The 21450-nt window shown below is 38.5% G+C and overlaps 2 protein-coding genes across 2 annotated transcripts; one reads left to right on the top strand and one right to left on the bottom strand.

Moving 5' to 3' along the window:
- Positions 1-17787: 17787 nt before the first annotated feature.
- On the top strand, positions 17788-18557 carry LOC122280641 (WPP domain-interacting protein 2-like). Its single transcript, XM_043091617.1, has one exon. The coding sequence runs from the start codon at positions 17876-17878 to the stop codon at positions 18419-18421; it is 546 nt and encodes a 181-aa protein (XP_042947551.1). The 5' UTR covers positions 17788-17875; the 3' UTR covers positions 18422-18557.
- A 1096-nt stretch (positions 18558-19653) lies between these two features.
- Positions 19654-21450, bottom strand: LOC122282553. The gene has a single exon (XM_043094486.1). It carries the CDS (start codon positions 21448-21450, stop codon positions 19654-19656), a length of 1797 nt encoding a protein of 598 aa, XP_042950420.1.

Raw genomic sequence — 21450 nt, 5'->3', positions numbered from 1 at the left:
TTGGGAAATATTTTATTGAACGGATGCCTAAATTCTTTGTGTAGCATGAGAGAAGGGATTTAATTGTTTTAAATATGAGAGATGCCCAGATTAGATGTACAGTGGTAATCAGTCGATTGGGAGGCAAAAATTTCTTTGGACTCCATATATACCAGGCAGATCACATTAAGGCATTAGCACTAGAAAGTTAACTCTGATGGGTGGTAGACACTACGGTTGAATTATGACAAGTGAACTTTTATCATGTGATTTATAGTCACAATTTGACCTCCAATAGGGAACTTTGGTCTAGTCCTCCTGGAAACTATCAAGAGGATTTTGATTTTTGATTGAGATTTATGAGTATTTGTAGAATGAAGTTGGGACAAATGTTGGTTGGCATGGCTAGGTAAAGTGTTGTTGGTGTGCAATTCTAGTTTCATTGAGAAGGTGGGAACGACTTGTAGAACATTTATTGTATGAATCAAATTCAAATTCAAATTCAGGTTACTAGGAACTTGGTTCATGTATGGACCTATGAGGGCTATTTGATGTATATTGGTCAAATGATAAAAGGAATTAGACATCAAGTGGTGGTAAATTGGGTCAGTTGTGGAATTTTGGCCCACACTTTGTTCTGTGGGGAGAAATTGGGCAAGAAAATAATAAAGACATCCCTAAGCATTTTTTTAAGGTAAACGATTAAATTATTATTAATAAAAATAGGCATAACCCAAATAGGAGGTATACAGGATATAACACCTATTTAGGAGGAAAAAAAAAAAAAAAACAGACAGAGAAACAAGAAACTAATGAATATCAAGGCCATTAAAATCTACAACTTTGGCCCAAAGAAAAAGAGTTCTAACAAATAATAATATGATCTCCTCCATAGAACGCTTTTTGTCTTCAAATGTCCTGGCATTTCATTCCTTCAAAATGCACTATAGAAGACATATAGGAGTCATTTTCCACACTGCTGAAATTTGTGGAATACTGCCGAGATTTATCCAACATGCCAAATCTTGACCACTGTAGCAGGCATAACCCAGGCTAGTTCTACCCTTCTAAATACATCAACCCAAAGTGCTAGCAATCTTACAATGTAGTAGGAGATGGTCTACCGTCTCCCCACTTTGTTTACATGGAAAGCGATTAGTTTGCAAGTGTGTGAGGGCGTTATAGAAAGAGAAAACTGAAAATTTACCTTTCCTAGTAGATGGCCACCACAAAGTATCAACTACTCGAGTGCTCGGTCTCATGCAGTATAAAAGCTGGAAGAAATTCTCAAAGTGGCTGACTTCCCAATCTCGGGCTGCCCTAGTGAAGCTCACATTTCACTGGAATAAATCCCCAACCCTTTCCATGAGTTCGGCCACTGAAGTTTCTTTCTCTCATGCAATCATGAATAATTTAGGGAATAAGTCCTTGAGAGCTCTATCACCACACCATATGTCATGCCATAACTTAATTCTTAAGCCATCTCCCATCACAATTCTAGTATGACAAGCATAGGCTCCCCACCCTCACCTAATATCCTTCCATAAACCACACCATAAGACCCACTCACCTCCTTAGAACCCTCCCTCCCCAACCACCACAAGCCTTCGTATCTAGAATCAATTACCAACTTCTATAGAGTTTTAGGTTTGGTATTATAGCGCCAGAGACATTTCCCAAGTAAAGCCCAGTTAAACAATCTCAGGTTTATTACTCCCAAGCTACCAAAAGAGATTGGGGAGCATATTGTGTCCTACTTAACCAAATGAAATTTAAATTTATCCGCAAGTCCACTCCAAAGGAAAAGTCATGATACAGTTTCTCAATGCATGCCACCACACTTGCAGGGGTTGGGAACAATGATAAAAAAAATAGGTAGCTAGATTTGAGAGAGTGCTTTTGATTAGAGTAGTCCTACAACCTTTTGACAAATACAACCACTTCCAACATGCCAGCCTTCATTCAATCTTCTCAATCACTGCATCCCAAATAGTTTTAGCCCGGGAGTTGGTCATCCCTGAGCATGAAGAATTCTTTTTATTTGCAATGAGGTATAAATAAGTGTGTTAAGTATGTTCATATTCTATTTAGAGCTTTCTTTACTAGGTTGATGTAACATCTGGTTCTAAAATTAATGTGATGTGCACTATGATTCTTCAATCATAGAGACAATTATCATTACAAGGAAGTTTGACGAAATATACTATACTGACCTTACACAAAATCTATAATACCCCTAATTGAGTATAGTTGGAAGGTGAATGCGATCCCATGTTGCATGGGAGGGAGTAGTTGTGATTCATAATGATTTCAACGGGGCTCCTAGTGTTAAAGTGACTATTCCTTTTGGAGTATGACTAGATGTAGCTTAGGCTTTCCTTTGGTGTGTATTACAAATGGTATCGAAGTAAGTTCTCAATCCTAACCATAAGTATGAACTTAGGGCATGTTTAGGTAATGAGATGAGATGAGAATTATGTGCATAGTAATGAAATATTTTGAGTTAAGATGTTTTATTAGGTTTTGAAAAATGGGAGAGAAAATTTGAATAGAATATTATAAAGTTAAAATATTGTTAAAATATAATTTTTTTTAATATACTTAGCAAACTTTTTAGTATAATTTTTGTTTGAAATTTTAAATAGCATTTTTTTTGTTTTTTTTTTTTAAGTTTGAGAAAATTGTAATGATTAGATAATGACTAGATAAAATAGTTAAAAATTAAAAATTGAAAAGTATTTGTATTTGAATGATATTTAGAAAGGAAATTATGAGAAGTTTTGAGATGAAATGAGATGGGACGAGATCATCTCACTTTCCAAACAAGCCCTTAAGCTATGCCACTTTAGAGAATGGCTTGGTGAGGACGTCAAGATTTTTAAGGGGAGATTTTAATGCTATAGATTGAGAATAAGAAAGTAGTGATAGGATCCCACATTGCTTGAGGGAAATTTTTTTATTGTCTATAGTGAATTTTAAGGAACTCCAATTATAAATTTAGTTAGTTCTTTTGGAATATAAGTCAAGATGTGGTTTTGGTTTTCCTTTGGTCATTACGAATGGGATCCTACATTACAAATGTGAGTAGAGTAGATGGCAATGGTCGAAGCTCAGCATCTGGCACTTCAGAATCACCACCTACAACAATCGTTTATTGTCACCATGGCTTATGGCTTATTAACCATGACCACTTGTTGCTTTGTTGAAGCCTCACTTTTGGCTCTATTGTCACATTGATGAAGGAAGAGTGCCAAATGTCATAAAAGATTAGAGGAGTTTGACGAGGATTTTCTTTACCATGATATGGAGTCAAACAAATTGTTATCCACCATATAAAAGGATGGTTTTGGGCACCCATTCCAATCTTAAAAGGCCTCCGTAAGAAAGTGGCAGCATAGTGACTAGTGGTGCCAGGAAATGCTATACAATTGCTTGAAATTGTAGATTCACTTGGAGCAGAGGATCTAAGGAAGAGTATACCCAAAGGATGAAGTTTGCAGTTTAAATTTCTGCAAGAATTCCAATTGTCGCATTGACTAGTCCTTTCAGGATATAAATCAAGATGTGGCTTATGCTTTCTTGAATGGAATGCCACATAATTTTGAAGGAGGAAGTTCTTCTGGATTATATTTCTAAAGGGTTCTAATTGTGACATGGACTAGTCCTTTTGGAGTCTAAATACAAATGTCGCTTGAACTTTGTTTGGGTTGTTATGAATGGCTTCAAAGAAAATCTCCAACCGATAGTGAGAGACTTGACCCATGGCACCTATAGCAAATTAATGGTCTAACAAGGAAGATAGAGACTTAAGGGCGGTGAATGGAATTCAAAATTTCATAGGAGAAAGAAGTTTTGCAATTTACAATTGAAAAAGCAATGGTTCTACACAACACTACACCTAGAGGAGGGTGAATAGGTGTACTCCAATTTTTGTGTTCTTTTAAAGAAATAGTTAAACAAGCAGTTAATAAATAAATCAAATAGCACAAATAATTAACAAATGATCTTGATCACGGAGTGGAAACTCATTTGAAGAAAATTTTCAAAATCTAAAACTACTTCAGGTGTAAGACACCACATCAAATCCATTATAGAAATTTTAGTTCTTTACAACCAAGTTAGAGACACTCACAAAACCTTTGTAATAGCTAAACTTGGCTTGCAACACCACGAGCGACCCACTCGATCTCTACACGCATTTAGTGTCGGAACTCTAACCTTTCTATAGCTTCCCATGAGAACCTCTCAATCTCTGCATCAACAGCAACTCTGGACTCTTCCGGCCAACAAATATGTCCACTTCAATGGACTCATGTAAGAATTGATTTTGAGTGTATTGTGGTAGAGAAGTGTTTATCCAAGAGAGAATCAACCAAATGGGTGAGAGGTTGCTCTAAGAAGTTCTTAGAAGCCCTTAGGGTTTTTGCTCTGATTCTCCACACCTAGAGCGAATACATCTGTTTTGACCAATAACGAGCACACTTCAATTCCGCAACACCACTTGTTACAACACTATTTTACACAGGTTTGTACAAGAGTATGCCAATACACTCATTTTTCTCTCAACAATCTCCTCCTTTGGTATTTTTGTGACAAAACCTCTAACCTATACATATGACTTAATCCTAGCACACCCATCACCATATTCTTGAACTTGTTGAAATATTTCTGTACACACTTAGCAAAGAGTTAAACATACCCATACACATATATACAAAAACGTGTTTGCAATTCACAAATCATAATTTATAAATAGTCATGTCAAGTACAGATTTTAGAAAAGAAATATTTCATTAAGCAACAAATCAGAAATTGAGTTCAAGAACCATTAGTCAAACAACAGTAGCTAACATGAGATATAAATCGAAAGACACAATCAAAAACTGCTATTCCCCCAAAAAAATGTGTTATTAACACTATGTTACTAAACAACTAACACTTCCTCTGAGTTAGTACAAGTAACACTCTGCACTCCCCCTGAGTTAGTACTGTACTACTCCCCCTTTTTGTCACAACAGGCAAAGGGTCTCAATCATCACCATCTACATCCTCATCATCCTCATTAAGTTTCCCCTCGATGTCGTTGAAACGTTGGGTTACAAACTACTGCAGGTTATCAATTTTAACATCGAGGCTGTGAACTATAGCATCTATAGTATCGAACCGGGCATCAAGACAGGCTAGATACTCAAGAACCTGCTGAAGGCTGGGCTCAGTTGAACCGGGGGCTGAAGTGGATGGTGCTGAGGTAGACGGCTGAGAACTGGATGGTCGAGAGCTCGAAGGCTGAGAGGAGGGAGTGGGAGGGTGCTCAACAAGGAGAGGGTGTGGGGTGGTGTGAGCACGACTAAGCTGGACAGTCCTACGACCAATAGGAGCCTTAAGTGCAATTCTAGGCTCCTGGAGAAGTAAAATGACTGACTGGGAGAGGGCCAATCAGGTGATTAAACAAGCTAAGGGCAAACCAGTCCGTGTTTTAGAGCATCGATACGCCTCAAGAATAACCCGACACAGAAGACTTCCTAGATCAATGGAGACACCATTGATCAAGGCATATAGCAGAGTGGCACGGTCAAAACCCACATCACTATTATGACCAATAGGATCTAAATTAGTAAGAACAATCCTCTGAGAATGAGGTGATCAGGTGTAAAACGAGCAGTCGAAAGAGGGGTTGTCCCTTCCCAATTACTAGGCCGACCACAAAGACATCCAACAATGACTTGTGGACTAGGAGGAGATGTCCGTGTATAGGGATACATAGGATGAGACACACGAGAGGCATTTAGCAGATACGCTATCATGCCCAGAGTTACCCGGAAGAGAATGTTCCGAAGACTAACCTCAAACGAGCCATCATCAGACACGTTATGAATGTTGGAGTAAAACTCCCTAACCAACTGCACAGAAGGAGTGGGATGACCAGTGGTCAAGGTTTGCCATTGGCGAGACTCAAAGATATAAGGAATGATGGTCTTGGTAAGCTCACCTAGAGAGACTTCACACTCGACTATAGGAGTACGATGAGAGAAGTTTTGAAAATACAACTCCTGGGCTCGTGCATTACGGAAATGGGCTTGAGCGGGTGCAGGGGGGTTGTGATGAGGACAAACACATCGAGACGTGGTTTTGGCTATAGACAGAGTCAATGACGTTAGACAAGGCTAAAACAATGTGAAGACTTAATGAATGCATGTCTAATATGTCAAATGCATGATGATGATTAAATCCAAAGCTTGACCTTCATACCAACCATGCTGATACAACAATGCCAACCGACAATGCAAGATTTGGTGCATGCCCATGTCTCACTCTCCATTTTTCAAACCAATGATACATGCCTAGTCCAAAATGACCCATATGCACGCCAATGTCAACCCATATGCATGACCCATGCCTCTTCTAAAATAAACCACCTTCAAACACAATGCAATCTTAAGTCAAATGACGTCCCAATACTAGGATAGACATAAAATAGGTATGGAAACAATGCTATGTCAATGCATGATGAAAAGGAGAAAACAAAAATCATTGAGGCATTTTACCAAACACTTGGAGTGCATCCAAGTGAGAAACTCGGGCAAATACCCATGAGAGTTTCAAGAGCCTCCTAAATACAACCAAACACACAACCATTACTCCAAAGGAGTTTCAATAAACCAAAAGAAAGGAAAACTTTCAAGAAATTTCTCAAAGAACCCCAATCCGAAACCCATATGCAAAACAAACGGAAATATACCCAAAAGAAATTCACTAACTCACGAGAGAGAGAGAGAGAGAGAGAGAGAGAGAGAGAGAGAGAGAGAGAGAGAGAGAGAGAGAGAGAGAGAGAGAGAGAGAATGGGCTTTACCTTGATTTGGAGGTGATTTCAGAAGAAAATCCAAGTTTAAATCGAATGATTTAGAGAAAAGGAGATGAAACGCACGGGAGAGGAGAAAATTGCGCACTGCTCGAGCGGCGCTGGGGCTTTTATAACAGGCCTTCGCTTAAGAGAACTTAAAACCCTCGAGCGGCCTGTCGAGCGGTTGTCGCTTGAGCGGTGTAGAGTGAGGGTCGAGTGAGACCTCCAGAAATGCATATTTTGCCCAGTTTTGAAACACACAACACTCACATGACTTGGACAAATACTGAAAAAGTCAATTTTCACACCAAGAGTACATATCAAATGTAGATGAGCATCATATTCTCATTAAAACACGCAGGTAAAAACAAAGTATCACAAGTAATATAGACGTGCGTGTTTAAAGCGGTCCTTACTCAATCAAGAAATTTTAACCGTAAAGCGTGAGTGGGGTTGGGCTGAACATAAAACCATAAGTGCTTGGGAAGCTCTTTCAAGACACAGAAAGTCAAACCCAATACTGCTAGGATCTGAATCTTTCTGTTTAAATACTTGTTTCAGTATGTTCAAGAAAACATAAAACTTATTCTGTTTTTCACCATTTTTTTTTCACTTTTTCTTTTCCTTTTGATATACCATATTTTTGCACAAGCAAATCATGATGAGGTCATCTAGTCTGTGGTCAATTCTGTATGTAGGTAGAGTTTCCTACCACCTTTGATTGCCTCCCCAATAAACTCACAAGTGGCGAAATGTCAATTGAATGAGTTTGGAGTGAAATGTGTGATGCCAGTCACAGATTACAAGAGATACTCATGTTCCAAACCATTGTAAAACATAGGTATATGATACAAATCTCAAAAGACACATGCACCTAGATTTTAGAATTAACAACCCCACTATCATATAGCACAATCATGGAGTACATGTAAGGGCAGCAATCAACGACAATGAAACTAGACAACTAACAAACACAAAACAAACATCAACAACAAAATAAAACAAAAATGCATGAAAAATATGTAATGCATGTTTTAGTGCTTATGTCAATGCATGAAAAATATGTAATGCATGTTTGGTAAAAAGGTCTGCTAGTTGATGTTCGGTGGGAACATACTCAAGAGTCACAACCTTTGTTTCCACAAGCTCCCGAATGAGATGATGTCTAATGTCAATGTGCTTGGTCCTAGAGTGTTGGACAGAATTTTTTGAAATGTTAATAGCACGAGTATTGTTACAATAGACGCTCATCACACCTTGGGCAATGCCATAGTCACATAGCATTTGCTTCATCCACAACAATTGCGTGCAACAACTTCCTGCAACAATGTATTCAGCCTCAACCGTGGACATGAAAATTGAGTTTTGTTTCTTACTCATCCAGGCTATCAGGTTCATCCCAACATAGAAACACCCACCAGAGGTGCTTTTCCTATCATCTGCATTACCTGCCCAATCAGCATCTGAATAACCTGCAAGTTCAGTGTTAGAGTCTCTAGAATACCAAATCTCATAGTTAACTGTCTCATTCACATAACAAAGTATGCGTTTGACAGCTATCAAATGTGATTCTTTTGGATTGGCTTGAAATTTAGCGCAAACCCTAATACTAAAGGCAATGTCTGATCTACTTGCAGTGAATACAGCAAACTCCCAATCATGCTCCTATACAAGGATTGCTCAACATTCTTGCCTGACAGATCAGCGCTAAGCTTAACACTAGTGCTCATGGGGGTTCTAGCATGGCTTTTGTCATCTAATCCAAATTTTGTGATAAGATCCTTTGCATATTTGGATTGAGATATGAACAACCCATCATTCAACTGTTTTACTTGGAGTCCCAAGAAGAAAGTTAGTTCACCTACCATGCTCATCTCAAATTCATTCTTCATTTCATCAGCAAACTCAAGAGCCAGAGTGTCAATGGAAGATCCAAAAACAATATCATCCACATAGATTTGAGCAATTGTTATGTCTTCTACAACTTTTCTGATGAATAAATTCCTATCAACACTTCCTCTCAAAAACTTGTGGTTTTCCAAATAGGAAGTTAGTCTTTCATACCAAGCTCGGGGAGCCTGTTTTAAACCATAAAGAGTTTTCTTCAACCTGTAGACATGATTAGGATATTTTGGATCCTTGAAACCCTTTGGTTGTTCGACGTAAACTTCTTCTTGGAGAATTCCATTCAGAAAGGCACTCTTGACATCCATTTGATAGAGCTTAAAGCACATGTGACAAGCAATGCTCAACAATATTTGGATTGACTCAAGTCTGGCAACCGGAGCAAAAGTCTCATCAAAGTCTATACCTTCCATCTAGGCATACTCTTGAGCAACCAATCTTGCTTTATTTCGCACTATGGTTCCATTCTCATCAGATTTATTCTTAAAGATCCATTTTGTGCCTACCACATTGTGACTTTCTGGTCTTGGCACCAAATACCACACATTGTTCCTCACAAATTGATTTATTTCGTCATGCATCGTATTTAACCAATTCTCGTCATTTAAGGCTTCTTCAACCCTTTTTGGTTCAATTTGTGAGATGTAGCTCGAGTGTGCCAATTGATTTACTACTTTCCTTATTAGCCTCATCCCTTCATCTATGTTTCCTATAATGTTTTCTTGAGGATGATTCAACTTTACTCTTGAAGAAGGCTCCTTTTGGCTTCTCACCTTTTCATTTGACGAGGACTCCAAGTTTTCTCTTACTGCATCACCATCTTCTCTTTCAGTTTCACTCGGTAAGTGAGATGGCTCATCTTTGTTCAATTTCTCTCCAGGAGCATCATTCACTATCATATTTATGGACTGTATTACAGTTCTGGTGTGCAGATTATAGCATCTATAAGCACGGCTGTTTCTAGAATATCCAAGAAAAATCCCTTCATCACTTTTGGGGTCAAACTTAGCCAAGTTTTCCCTATATCTCAAAATGTAGCATTTGCTTCCAAATACCTTGAAGTACTTCACACTTGGTTTCTTTCATTTCCACAGTTCATATGGTATTTTGGAAGTGTTTGGTCTCGGATAGACTCTATTAACAATATGGCACGCTGTGTTCACAGCTTCTCCCCAGAAATGGGTAGGAACATTCTTACTATGTATCATGACTCGAGCCATTTCTTGAATAACCCTGTTCTTTCTTTCGATCACTTCATTTTGCTGTGGAGTGATAGGGGCAGAAAATTCTTGATTGATGCCCTCTTCATCACAGAAACTATCAAGATTTGAGTTGTCAAATTCTCTTCTATGATCGCTCCTAATTCTGATTATTACCTTTCCTTGCTCATTTTGAAGCTTCTTGCATAAGATTTTAATCACATTAGGAGCTTCAGCTTTCCCTCTCAAAAATTCCACCAATGAATATCTGGTGAAGTCATCCACCATTACCAGTATGTATCTCTTTCCCCCCAGGCTTTCAGTTCTAGAGGGTCCCATAAGATCAATGTGTAATAATTTCAAACGTTGTTCGGTTAGGATAGCCATAGTTTTCTTGTGAGCTGTTCTGACTTGTTTTTCTAATTGACATGACCCACGCATAGGAGTCTCCACTTTACCCAGCTCAGGCAACCCTACCACCATCTCTTTCCTGACAATCTTGGACAGATTTTTATGATTCACATGTCTAAGTCTTTGGTGCCACAGGTCTGTAGCCTCACTCTTAGCACTATTGCAACTATAATGAAAACTAGGAGTGATGCCATAACAATTGTCAGATGTCCTCGTTCCCTGCATCATGCGGTTTCCATCATTATCTGAAACAATGCATTTTTCTTTTGAGAAGCGAACTTCAGCACCATTGTCACGCATTTGACTTATATTGAGGAGATTTGCTTTTAATCCATCAACAAACAGCACTTCCCTTAAGACGGGTAGTCCAAGTATATCAATTTCACATCTTCCAATTATATCAGCTTTTCCACCATCTCCAAAAGTTACTGTTCCACACTTGTACTCCTCAACAGTTTTAAACAAACTTCTATCACCTGACATGTGACATGAGCATCCGATATCAAGGTACTACACATAGGTGTCTCTAGTCTTTAGAGCAATGTGTGCCACATGGCATATGTTTCTTTCTCCAGTTCTAATCCACATCTTTCTAACTTTTGGAGAACCACCCTTTTTGGTAGTTGACAGTTGGTCTAACTTGACATTTAGCATCTCATTCTGCCTAGTTAAGGCCATGACTTGACTCCAAAGATTCAGATGCCCTCTTCTTGATTGTCTATCTCCATTTCTCATGTGATTCTTCCTAAGCTCATAGCAATTTGGTTGGATGTGGCCAGCCCTACCACAATTATGACACATATAGTTTTCTTTGCTATCTCTTTGTCTCCTGAATGAAGAGGTACACTTAGGAGCAGTTATGAGACATTTACCCATGTTTGGAGGGTGCATACTTTTGCTTTAAGAAGGTTTATGTTCATACGTGATGTATCTTTTCAGCTTAAAACATTCCGTTACAACATGACCTGTTGTACCACAGTGGTGACAAATAGGACTTGCATTTCTAACTCTTGGTTTCACATGAGACAGAGCACCCATTTGGACATGAGAGGATTTCTTGCCCTTGTCAGATGGATTAGTCTTTCCATTGGCAGCTGATTCACAAATAAACACAGTTTTCTTCTCATTTTTATGGGAGACCTTTGAGGTGGTTGCAGCTTCAGATTTTACTGCATCATATCCTAGTCCACTCTTGTCACTAGGGGGCTTTCCAAAACTTAGGATTTCATCCAACTTTTGTTTCTAGTTGGAGAAGGATTTCAGTTTTTCCTTCAGCAAGGTTATCTCACTTTCATGAGTTTTTAACTCATCTTCCAAAAACACCTTCTTCATTTTAAACTGATCAGCTAGAACAATGGCCTCAGTTAATTTGCTTTGAAGCTCTTCATTTTCTCTTTTAATGAAGTCTATCTCTTCAATGTGGATTTTGTTGAGTTTCCTCAATTTAACACATTCCTTGTATAGCTTCTCATATACTTCTTGCAGCTCATCTTCATATTCAGATTCATTTCCAAACTTGCTCTCATCATCCGACACATTTTTACTGTGTTGACTTTTGCTATCTATCAAGACAGTGAATGCCATGTAATTCAGATTTCTTTTTGGGGAAGAGTTCCCTGAGGAATCACTTGATTTCGATTCACTCTCACTTAAGGATGCAATTTTTGCTCTTTCTTTTGCCTTTTTGTAGTTTTCACATTCCAGGCGAATGTGTCCAAAACCATGGCATTCATGACACTGCACACTGGACTGACCCTTGTCTCTATTTGTTCTAGTGTGCTTCTCAGAGTTTCTATCCTTGTTCCCTGAACTTGAGTCTCTGTTGTATCTTTCAAACTTTTTCTTCTCTAGACTCTGATTCTTTTTATCTCTAGCCACAAACATTTTCCTGAATTTTTTAGCATAGAATGCTATTTCTTTGTCACTCATAGCCAAATCATCGGATGACTCATCTGACTCCTCTCTAACAGTATTGAGGGCTATGGACTTGTGCTTCTTGTCTAGTACTGGAAGAGCATGTTCATCTGTTTGGAGGTAGCCCACCAACTCTTCAATTCTCATAGCATCCACATCTTTGCTTTCGTTAATAGCCGTAACCTTAGGACGAAATCTCTCAAGAAGAGATCTGAGAACTGAGAACTTTTCTCACAACTCTATTCTCAGGAATTCTGTCCCCTAGATTAAAGCGAGAGTTGACGATATCATTCAGTTTGGCATAGAAAGCATCAAATGTTTCATCATCCTTCATTCTCAATTCTTCAAAACTAGTTGTCAACATTTGAAGTTTAGAATTCTTTACATCCTTTGTACCTTCATAGGTAATCTCAAGAATATCACAAGTTTCCTTGCAATTTTGACACATTGATATCCGTTTGAACTCTTCTTAGGACACATCCATGAAGATCGCATTCAGCCCTTTGCTATCCCAACCACACTCACTTATTTCATCCCTAGAATAATTTTCTACACTTTTGAGAGTTCGAACTCCCTCAACAACAACCGCTGGTTCTGTCCAACTATTTGTTATGGAAACCCACCATCGTTCATCCACAGATTTTAAGAATGCTCTCATTCTCACTTTCCAATAAGCAAAGTTGTTTCCATAAAATGGAGATGTGAGTGATTGAGACTTATCCATTTAAACCACTACAGCAGGATCACACTCAGGAACTAAATCCTAGCGGAATGAACCCGCTCTGATACCAATTGAAAAAACAATAGTTCTACACAACACTACACCTAGAGCGGAGTGAATAAGCGTACTCCAATTTTTGTGTTCTTTTAAAGAAATGGTTAAACAAGTAGTTAATAAATAAATCAAATAGCACAAATAATTAACACATGATCTTGATCACAGAGTGAAAACTCATTTGAAGAAAATCTTCAAAATCTAAAACCACTCCAGGTGTAAGACACCACCTCAAATCCATTATAGAAATTTTAGTTCATTACAACCAATTTAGAGACACTCACAAAACTTTTATAGTAGCTAAACTTGGCTTGCAACACCACAAGCGACTCACTCAATCTCTACACGCATGTAGTGTCGGAACTCCGACCTTTCTATAGCTTCCCACGAGAACCTCTCGATCTCTACATCAACAGCAAATTCGGACTCTTCCGGCCAACAAATATGTCCACTTCAATGGACTCATGTAAGAATTGATTTTGAGTGTGTTATGGTGGAGAAGTGTTTATCCAAGAGAGTAGGGGTGTAACTGGTCCGGTTTGGTCCGGTTTTGAACAAAATTTAGGACTGAACCGGTATATACCGGTTTTGTACTTTTTAAAACCGATTACGCACCGGTTACCTTCTTAAACCGGTACTCCGGTTTTATCGGTTTCCAGTCCGGTGCGGTCCGGTTTTACCGGTTTTAATGTACTATATTATATATTATATAATATATATAATATAGTATATAAATCTATAGTGATAATATATTGTAGTATATTATAATTATATTATAGACTATAATGATATATTATAATATATAATATAAATGATATATTATATTATATTATAATATATAGTGATATAGTATAAGTATAATTATTAATATGCACTATATAATATTACTATAACTATTAATACAATAAGCAAAATTATATAAGATTTTAAAATTTAATATTATATTAATTAGTAATTTATCATATAGTATAAAACTATTTTATATATAGTTATATATTATATATAAATATCATATATAATATAAAAAATTAAAATATATATATAAATCGGTCCGATCCAGCCCGGTCCGGTTTTAGAAAAAGAAAAATTGGAAACGGACCGATTTTGACCGGTTTTAAGAAAACTAAAACCAGTACCGAACCGAACCAACTTCGGAACCGAACCAATGCCACCGGTTTGGTCCGGTCTGGTCCGGTTTACCGGTTTATCGGTTTTTTTTTTATACCCTTACAAGAGAGAATCAACCAAATAGGGGAAAGGTTGCTCTAAAAAGTTCTTTGAGGCCTTTAGGGTTTTTGCTCTGATTGTCCACACCTAGAACAGAAGTTAAGCTGTTATATTTGTAGTTCTAATCAAAGGAGGCGCTTCAAAATCCTAAATTGTAAGTGATCTGGAACATTGGTTCGAGCGAAGTATCGAGCAAGGGTCGAGCGGCACAATCTGCCTGAGTTCGCTCGAGTTCAGTGTTGAGTGAGGGTCGAGTGGTACAATCTGTCTGAGATCACTCGAGCTCAGTGTCGAGCGAAGGTCGGGCGGTGCAATCTGCCTGAGTTCGCTCAAGCGCCCTGTTGAGCGAGGGTCGAGCGAATATATCTGTTTTGACCAATAATGAGCACACTTCAATTCCGCAAAAACACTTATTACAATACTATTTTACACAGGTTTTCACAAGAATATGCCAATACACTCATTTTTCCCTCAACAACAATGATTTGAGGAGGCTCTAATTGTCACTTGCAATGCAATGTATAAAGCTAGATGTGGCTTGGGCTTTTCTTGGATTGTTACAAAATCACTTGCAATGCAATGTTTAATTGTAATACCCTAGATTTTGTTTAGGAAGGTGGTGAATAGGGTCTCACATTACATAAGAATGAGACATTTAAGCCCTTCATGATGATTTCAATTGGCTCCAATTGTAAGTTTGACTATTCCTTTTGGAACATGGGCCCAAATGTCGTTTGTGCCCTACTTGGGTCATTACATTAACGTATAAGGAGGTAGATACAAGAGGGAGAAGAAGATTGGAGGAGAATATTTCTTAGTCTTTAATGTACAAGGAACTAGATACAAGAGGAAGAAGAGATTGGAGGAGAATTTCTGTCTAGGAAAGAATGAAAGAAAGAGGAAGGGTATGATTAAAATAAGCAACTGAAGCTAATTAAAGGTTGTATAAGTAAATAATGCAACCCCTAGAGGTTGACTCAAGTGGTAAAGGCCTTGGGCTAGGGATATGTTCCCCCCAGGTCTAAGGTTCGAATTTGCTTAGGTCCAAACAATTTCTAAGGGCCATCAGACTAGGAGATTTTTTTCTTAAATTATCTAAGGTGCACTTGTAAAAAACTCTTTGTTGAGAGCTTGTACTCCCCTGAGATTAGTCAAGATGTTGTTACTGGACACCTAGTGCCAATAAAAAAAAAAAAAAAAAAAAAAACTAATGCACATTTCTAAATAAGGAGTGGTCATATTGTCTGGTCATAAGTTTGGTATATTAGCTTTTATTGCAGGTCTGACTCCATCTTAAGAGTTGTCATATGAATTTTTTAGAGATTGAGATAGTTTGTGTTCTATTGTAGCCCATCTTGTTGATTTTGTGAATTAAGTTTTGAAGTGGGGAACTTAGATTATCAAGGTGTTGCTTACCCAAGGGTTTTTGGGAGGGGAGTGGAGCCTCAAGAAGCACAGTTGAGGAAGTATCTAGGGCCCCTCTTCATTCCCCATGGGCTTCACCATTTTCATTTTTTGTGGAATCTAAATCTTTAGCCCTTCATTCTGTGATTTATATATGTTGTAATGCTGTCATAGTTTATTTTGGTATATAGAGGCCCTGAGTCCTGACCTTCGAATAACTTTATAAAGACTATGTGACTCTTTCTACTCTCACACATAAAAACAAGTGAAAATGATCACGATAGTATTACGGGCCCATTGGGGTACTATGAAATCAGTTTTGACAATACATACTCCATCAATCTGTTGTGGAACTTCTTAACTCTTAAGTGCTAAAAAGAAACCTTACAATTATTGGTAAGGGGAATGAGGGTACTACAAGCTCGGGGTGTGCAAGCCCCTATGTATATATGTGTATGTATGTGGTAATGCATGCTATCTAAATAAAGAATGTAAGTATATGTAGGAATGTATGCTATCTAAATAAACAATGCTCAAATTGTCGTCATAGGTTTGGTGTATTAGTTTGTACTGAGGCTTGATACCATCTTAGAGGATTTTTTAGATTTTCTTTCTGGAGAAAGTTTATGTTCTATCATCGCCCATCTTGCTGATTTATTTAATAAGTTTGAAGTGGAGAATCCAAACTATCAATTACTTATCCCCGGAGAGTTTTGGAGAGGAGAGGGGAGGGGAGCGGAGCAGAGCCTCAAGAAGCACCGATGAGAGGAGGATCCTGGGTCTCTCTTCTTTCCCTATGGAGTTAACCATTTTCTTCTCTCTGTTGAGCATAAATCTTTAGCCTTTTGTTCTGTGCAATGATGTGTTGTACTGTAGGCATAATTATTTTGTATGTAGATGACTAACTCTATAAAGAGAAATGATGCTTACAGTCATGATTGTATAAGCGCCACACAATTATTTTAAAAAAATGAATAAATATGGGACCTATATGAAAAATAATGGACCCTACTCTTTTTCAAAACGGTTGTACAACATTTACGCATTCCACGACTGTATGTAGCATTCATCCTCTATAAAACTTCCATGCCTCTAGGGCTGTAATCGAGCCAAGCCGAATCGAGTTTTAGCTTGCCGAGCTCGAGCTCAACTCAAAACACTGGAGCTCGAGATTTTTTTTAATTCTTTGTTCGAGTTCGACTCGATAAGTTAAAATCTCAACTCGAGATCGAGCTCGTCCCACAAACGAGTTCGAGTCGAGTCGAGTTTGAGCTCGAGCTCGAGCTCGAGCTTGAATTGTTTTTTTTTTTAATAAGATTTAATAATTAATAAATTAAATAAATAAATAAATAAGAATTAATATTGAATTTATACAACTAACAAATAGAACCTCTATTAAATTATAAAATTTTAAAAAATTTATAAATAATTAATATCTAACTAGTTGATATTTATCCAAAATAACAATATATTATATGCCTACATATATTATTAATACATACACTTAATATGATAGAATATATCTATTTCATATATAGTTTCCACATACTAGTATATGAAATTATTAAATTTTATCAACTAATTATTATACAAATTATAAAATATACCTATAAAGTATATTTACTATATAGACATAAGTAATTAGAATACATATTATATATTTAATTATAAAAGTGGTATGCTTATATTATTAGCTAATACATATATACATGCATAGGTGTATATATATATTTATTAATATATGAATGAGTTTTAATCGAGTAGAGCTAACGAGTCGACTTGAGCATAAACGAGCGAGCCTAAACGAGTCTTAGTCGAGTCGAGTCGAGTTTTGTCGAGTATGTGTCATTTACAAATCGAGCGAATATCTGCTTTAACGAACGAACTTTTTTTTTTCACGAGTCAAATTCGATTCGAATTTAACCGAGCGAGCCATCGAATAAACTGGTTCATTTACGACCCTACATGCCTCATTATTTGTTTGGAGCTGCATGTTTTATGCTCAAGTTGTGTCCTTCCACTTGCGAAAGGGTTCTTAATGCAATTTTAGGCTTTGGCCGTTTTTTGTTAACATTTCAAGGTATTAGAATTATTGCCACACTATTGCAGAAGTTCATAAACTAAGGGAGATCGGAAAGGAACCTGCATCGCCGCATGACAGTTCAACTACCGGTGGTGGTGTGCCAGCAGATTTCCCTACAACGGATCCAAAGGGTTACATGCCAAGCTCATCTGACCAGCTGGGATTTGAAAAGATTAGACAAACTACTTTGTCATCCTTGGAAGTTCAAGTATCAAGCTTGACAAAGGTAAAATCTTTGGAGGGCAAATTGGAGAAGACAGGGGCTATACTTGAGGAAAAGGACTGCAGGATCGCTGAACGTGAAGCCACAATAAGCATTAGCAAGTCTCCAAAAGAAGAATCCAGTAGGAACATAGGGTTACAGGAAGAAAAATATAGAGAGATAGAGACTGAGCTTGAGGGTCTCTTCAAGCAAAAGATTGAAGCTGAGGTTAAGTACCTAGCATTGATGGGGACAATACAGATAATGAAGGCTGCTTTGGCTGATCAATTCTCAGAAGAACAAAATGCTCTGGCTGAGGGGCAAGCGCTGGTTGTGAACAAAAATGGAGACGTAGAAAGCAAGGCCAGGATGCTTAAAAAACAAGCAGAGGATTTAGAGAAGTGTTGTGAAGATATAATAGGGACTGGAGAGGTGTTGAATATGCAGAGAAGGGCATGTAAGCTGACATTGGGTGTGTGAATATATTATTGCTTGTTATGTTGTTCTGGCCTTTCGTCTTGCAGTTATTGCCCCCACCTAGATCGGCAGTACCAACCTGAGTCTGAGAACAGTAGATCCTTTTTTGTGCAATGTCAAAGTATCTAGGCAAATACTTGAATGGTAAAGTTCAATGATATTATGCAGAAGTTTTTCGCCTTCCTTGTGAGTTGGGGTTGGTGGAGCTGTAATAATGGTTTTATTATGAAAAATTGTGCATTTTTCATTTTGTATTGCCACAAGGAAATTTGCGAACGGGAGTGTTTCTTTAAAGGAAAATTTTATACACCACGTTATTACAACTTATGATTACAACTTATGATGATTTTCTCCCCCCCCCCCCCCCCCCCCCCCCCCGGCGCGAAATCCCAAAAAGAAGTTTACTTCTGATGAGAAGAGCTTAATGTACTGACAAAAACAGGTTTATTATTGCAAGTTAAGTTATGGGGTACACGAGGTTTCTCTGGGTGGAGCTAGAATTGTCGACTATTTATAAATGTCTCTCTTTCTCCATCCCAAAAAATTGACTCCAGCTGTTCTGGACCTCCACAGTGGAGGCTCCACTGCTTGGCGCTTTTTTCTTGGCCCCAAATCTTCCATAAACGCACAAGCAAATATAATATTTCAGAGATCAAGGTTCTCCAACAGTCGGAAGGCCTTTTGGCACTGCTAAAAAATTTACACACAACCTACAATTGAGATCCAGAAAGAGCATAACAAAATTAATAATCAACGAATTAAAAACAGTCCAAAATAATGAATACTAACAGATAATAACAACATTAATTAATGGAAAAAAAGGAGTGTGAAATAAAAGAACCAAGAAGAGCCGAACTAATGTAATGCGGATTAAAATTCCTTACAACTTCCTCATCCTAGAGGTCAAAGACACATGCAAAGCCTTTTCTGGATTTCTTCTTATCTCTTAAGAGAGAGCCTGCTGTCCATGAGAAAAATAAGCGAAAAAGGAAAAGACTTCAAAGACCACTAGACAAAACAGTAAAGAACCAAGAGGCCGGTAGCTGTTTTCATTACTGCTAGTCAAATATCGTATAAAAAAAAAAAAAAAAACAGAGAGAGAGAGAGAATATAGGAAGCCAAAAATTATCAAAGACTGAACTTAAACTGACCGACTGAATTGTTAGAGGAAGAATCATAAACTAGCTGCTGAAAGTTCAGTCAAACATATGAAAGATAGACTCAACGATACCTTCTTAAACCTCCATAGCAGGAAGGTCGTTAAGATCAAAACCCAAAATCCTTCGACCAGTCTGGCTGGCTTCTCCAGGTGATGTTATTTGGCTAGATTGAGCTTTAGCTTCTCCAGTTGATGTTACTGAGCTAGATTGAGCTGTTGCTTCTTCAGGCGACGTTAATCGACTGGATATTTGAGCTTTAGCTTCTCCAGGCGACGTTAATTTACTGGAGTCAATTTCCACAGGGCCAGTCCAATGACTTCCCTTGTGACCCCCGAGTGCCTGACCTGTTGGGAAGGTCTCGACGTTGCAAATCTTGCGTTGGTGCTTGCTTCCTGCAAGTACAGTTTCTGTTCCATCCACTTGGGTAATTAGGTTGGCACAGTTTCCATAATCTTCGGTAGCTGAGTCATTTGCAGATACATATTCATTCATAGTCTGGATGTACTTCAATTTGTTATGGCTGGACATATGACCCCCCAAAGCTTGGTGAGTTGGGAATGATTTATTGCAGAGACTGCATGTATATCTACTGGGTGTCAGCGGAAACTGATTGTGACTTCGATCGGCAGCATCTCCCAGTGCTTTCAAGCCTAACAGTTTAGTCTTTCTCTTCTTTCTATTTCTGGTCATCATCTTCACCGAGATTTCGTCTTTGGGAACGAGATCACCGTTACCAGAGTCGTTTCTATTCAAGTCTTTATGCGCGGTAGTTTCGTCCCTGTAATAGTAATTTCTAGGCCAGTCTTCATTAACCCATAATTTCGTTCTCATCTTCGGTGGAGCAGTTTCTAGCATAGCCTTTCCTTTCCCTTTGTCTTCATTAATGCTTTTATATAGAACTTCACGTCGGCTTCCAGCTTCATCAGTCCTAATTAGCTTATCGTTCCTCGATGGAAAATTCCAGGAGTCGGTCAGGGCCGAATCGATGTTAGCGGCCTTAGGATCAGAGTTGTCCATTAATCTTTTCTCTGGATTAGCATTAGCCAGCATCATGAGATCATGGATAGCTTCTTGCATCCCCTCCTCCTCTTGACCCTGGGGAAGACCAGAACCGTAACCGCTGGTGGAGGCGGGGATGCTTCTCCTACCTCTCTTGCCAGTGGACTTCCAGCGGAATAGAGAAGCTGACAAATCAACCAAGACGGGCGCCTCCGTAGTAGTAAAATTTGCAGCAGCAGAAGCAATATTCTTGTCATCCGATGGTGTTGATGACGAAGAGCTTGCACTGTTTTTCTCGGTTGGAGGGGGTAGAACTCCCCTCCATTCCCTTCCAGGATGAGATCTCATGTGGCCAAACAAAGCTTTCATGGCCGGGAATTTTTTCCCGCAAACGTAGCATGTGGGTTCGCCCATGATCGCAACGTTAGCATTGGCTTTGGCTCTAATAGCGTTGGAAAGATCACCAGCGGAGGTGGGGTGCTTCTTGAACTTTGATTTCTGAATCTTTTCGAGGAGCTCCTTGTTTCTGGCTTGGACATGCATTATTGTGTGGCCGCCGAGGGCTTTACCAGAACCAAAAACTTTATTGCAAATTTTGCAGACGAGAGGGAATTGTTTTGCAGGTGCAGAAGCTTGTTCTTCTACTCCTTCATGATCAAAAGGGTCAGCCTTGATGCGAGGGAAACATTTTGCAGCTGCAGGAGGGTGTTCATGTTCCAACTGGTCCGACTCGGCCTTGAAAATCTTCAGCTTGATGCAAAGCCTGCCATTCCCTCTGGTATTCTCGCCCAAAACCCTTGACCTTGAGTAGTCTGCGTTCTCCTCCTTGCAAGGCATGTTAGGATGAATCTGACTCTCTTGATTTTCATCCAT

Source organism: Carya illinoinensis, chromosome 11, assembly GCF_018687715.1.
Source record: "Carya illinoinensis cultivar Pawnee chromosome 11, C.illinoinensisPawnee_v1, whole genome shotgun sequence".
Lineage (NCBI taxonomy): Eukaryota > Viridiplantae > Streptophyta > Magnoliopsida > Fagales > Juglandaceae > Carya > Carya illinoinensis.
Note: the sequence above shows the minus strand (reverse complement) of the source record. Positions and strands in the feature narration are given on the sequence as shown.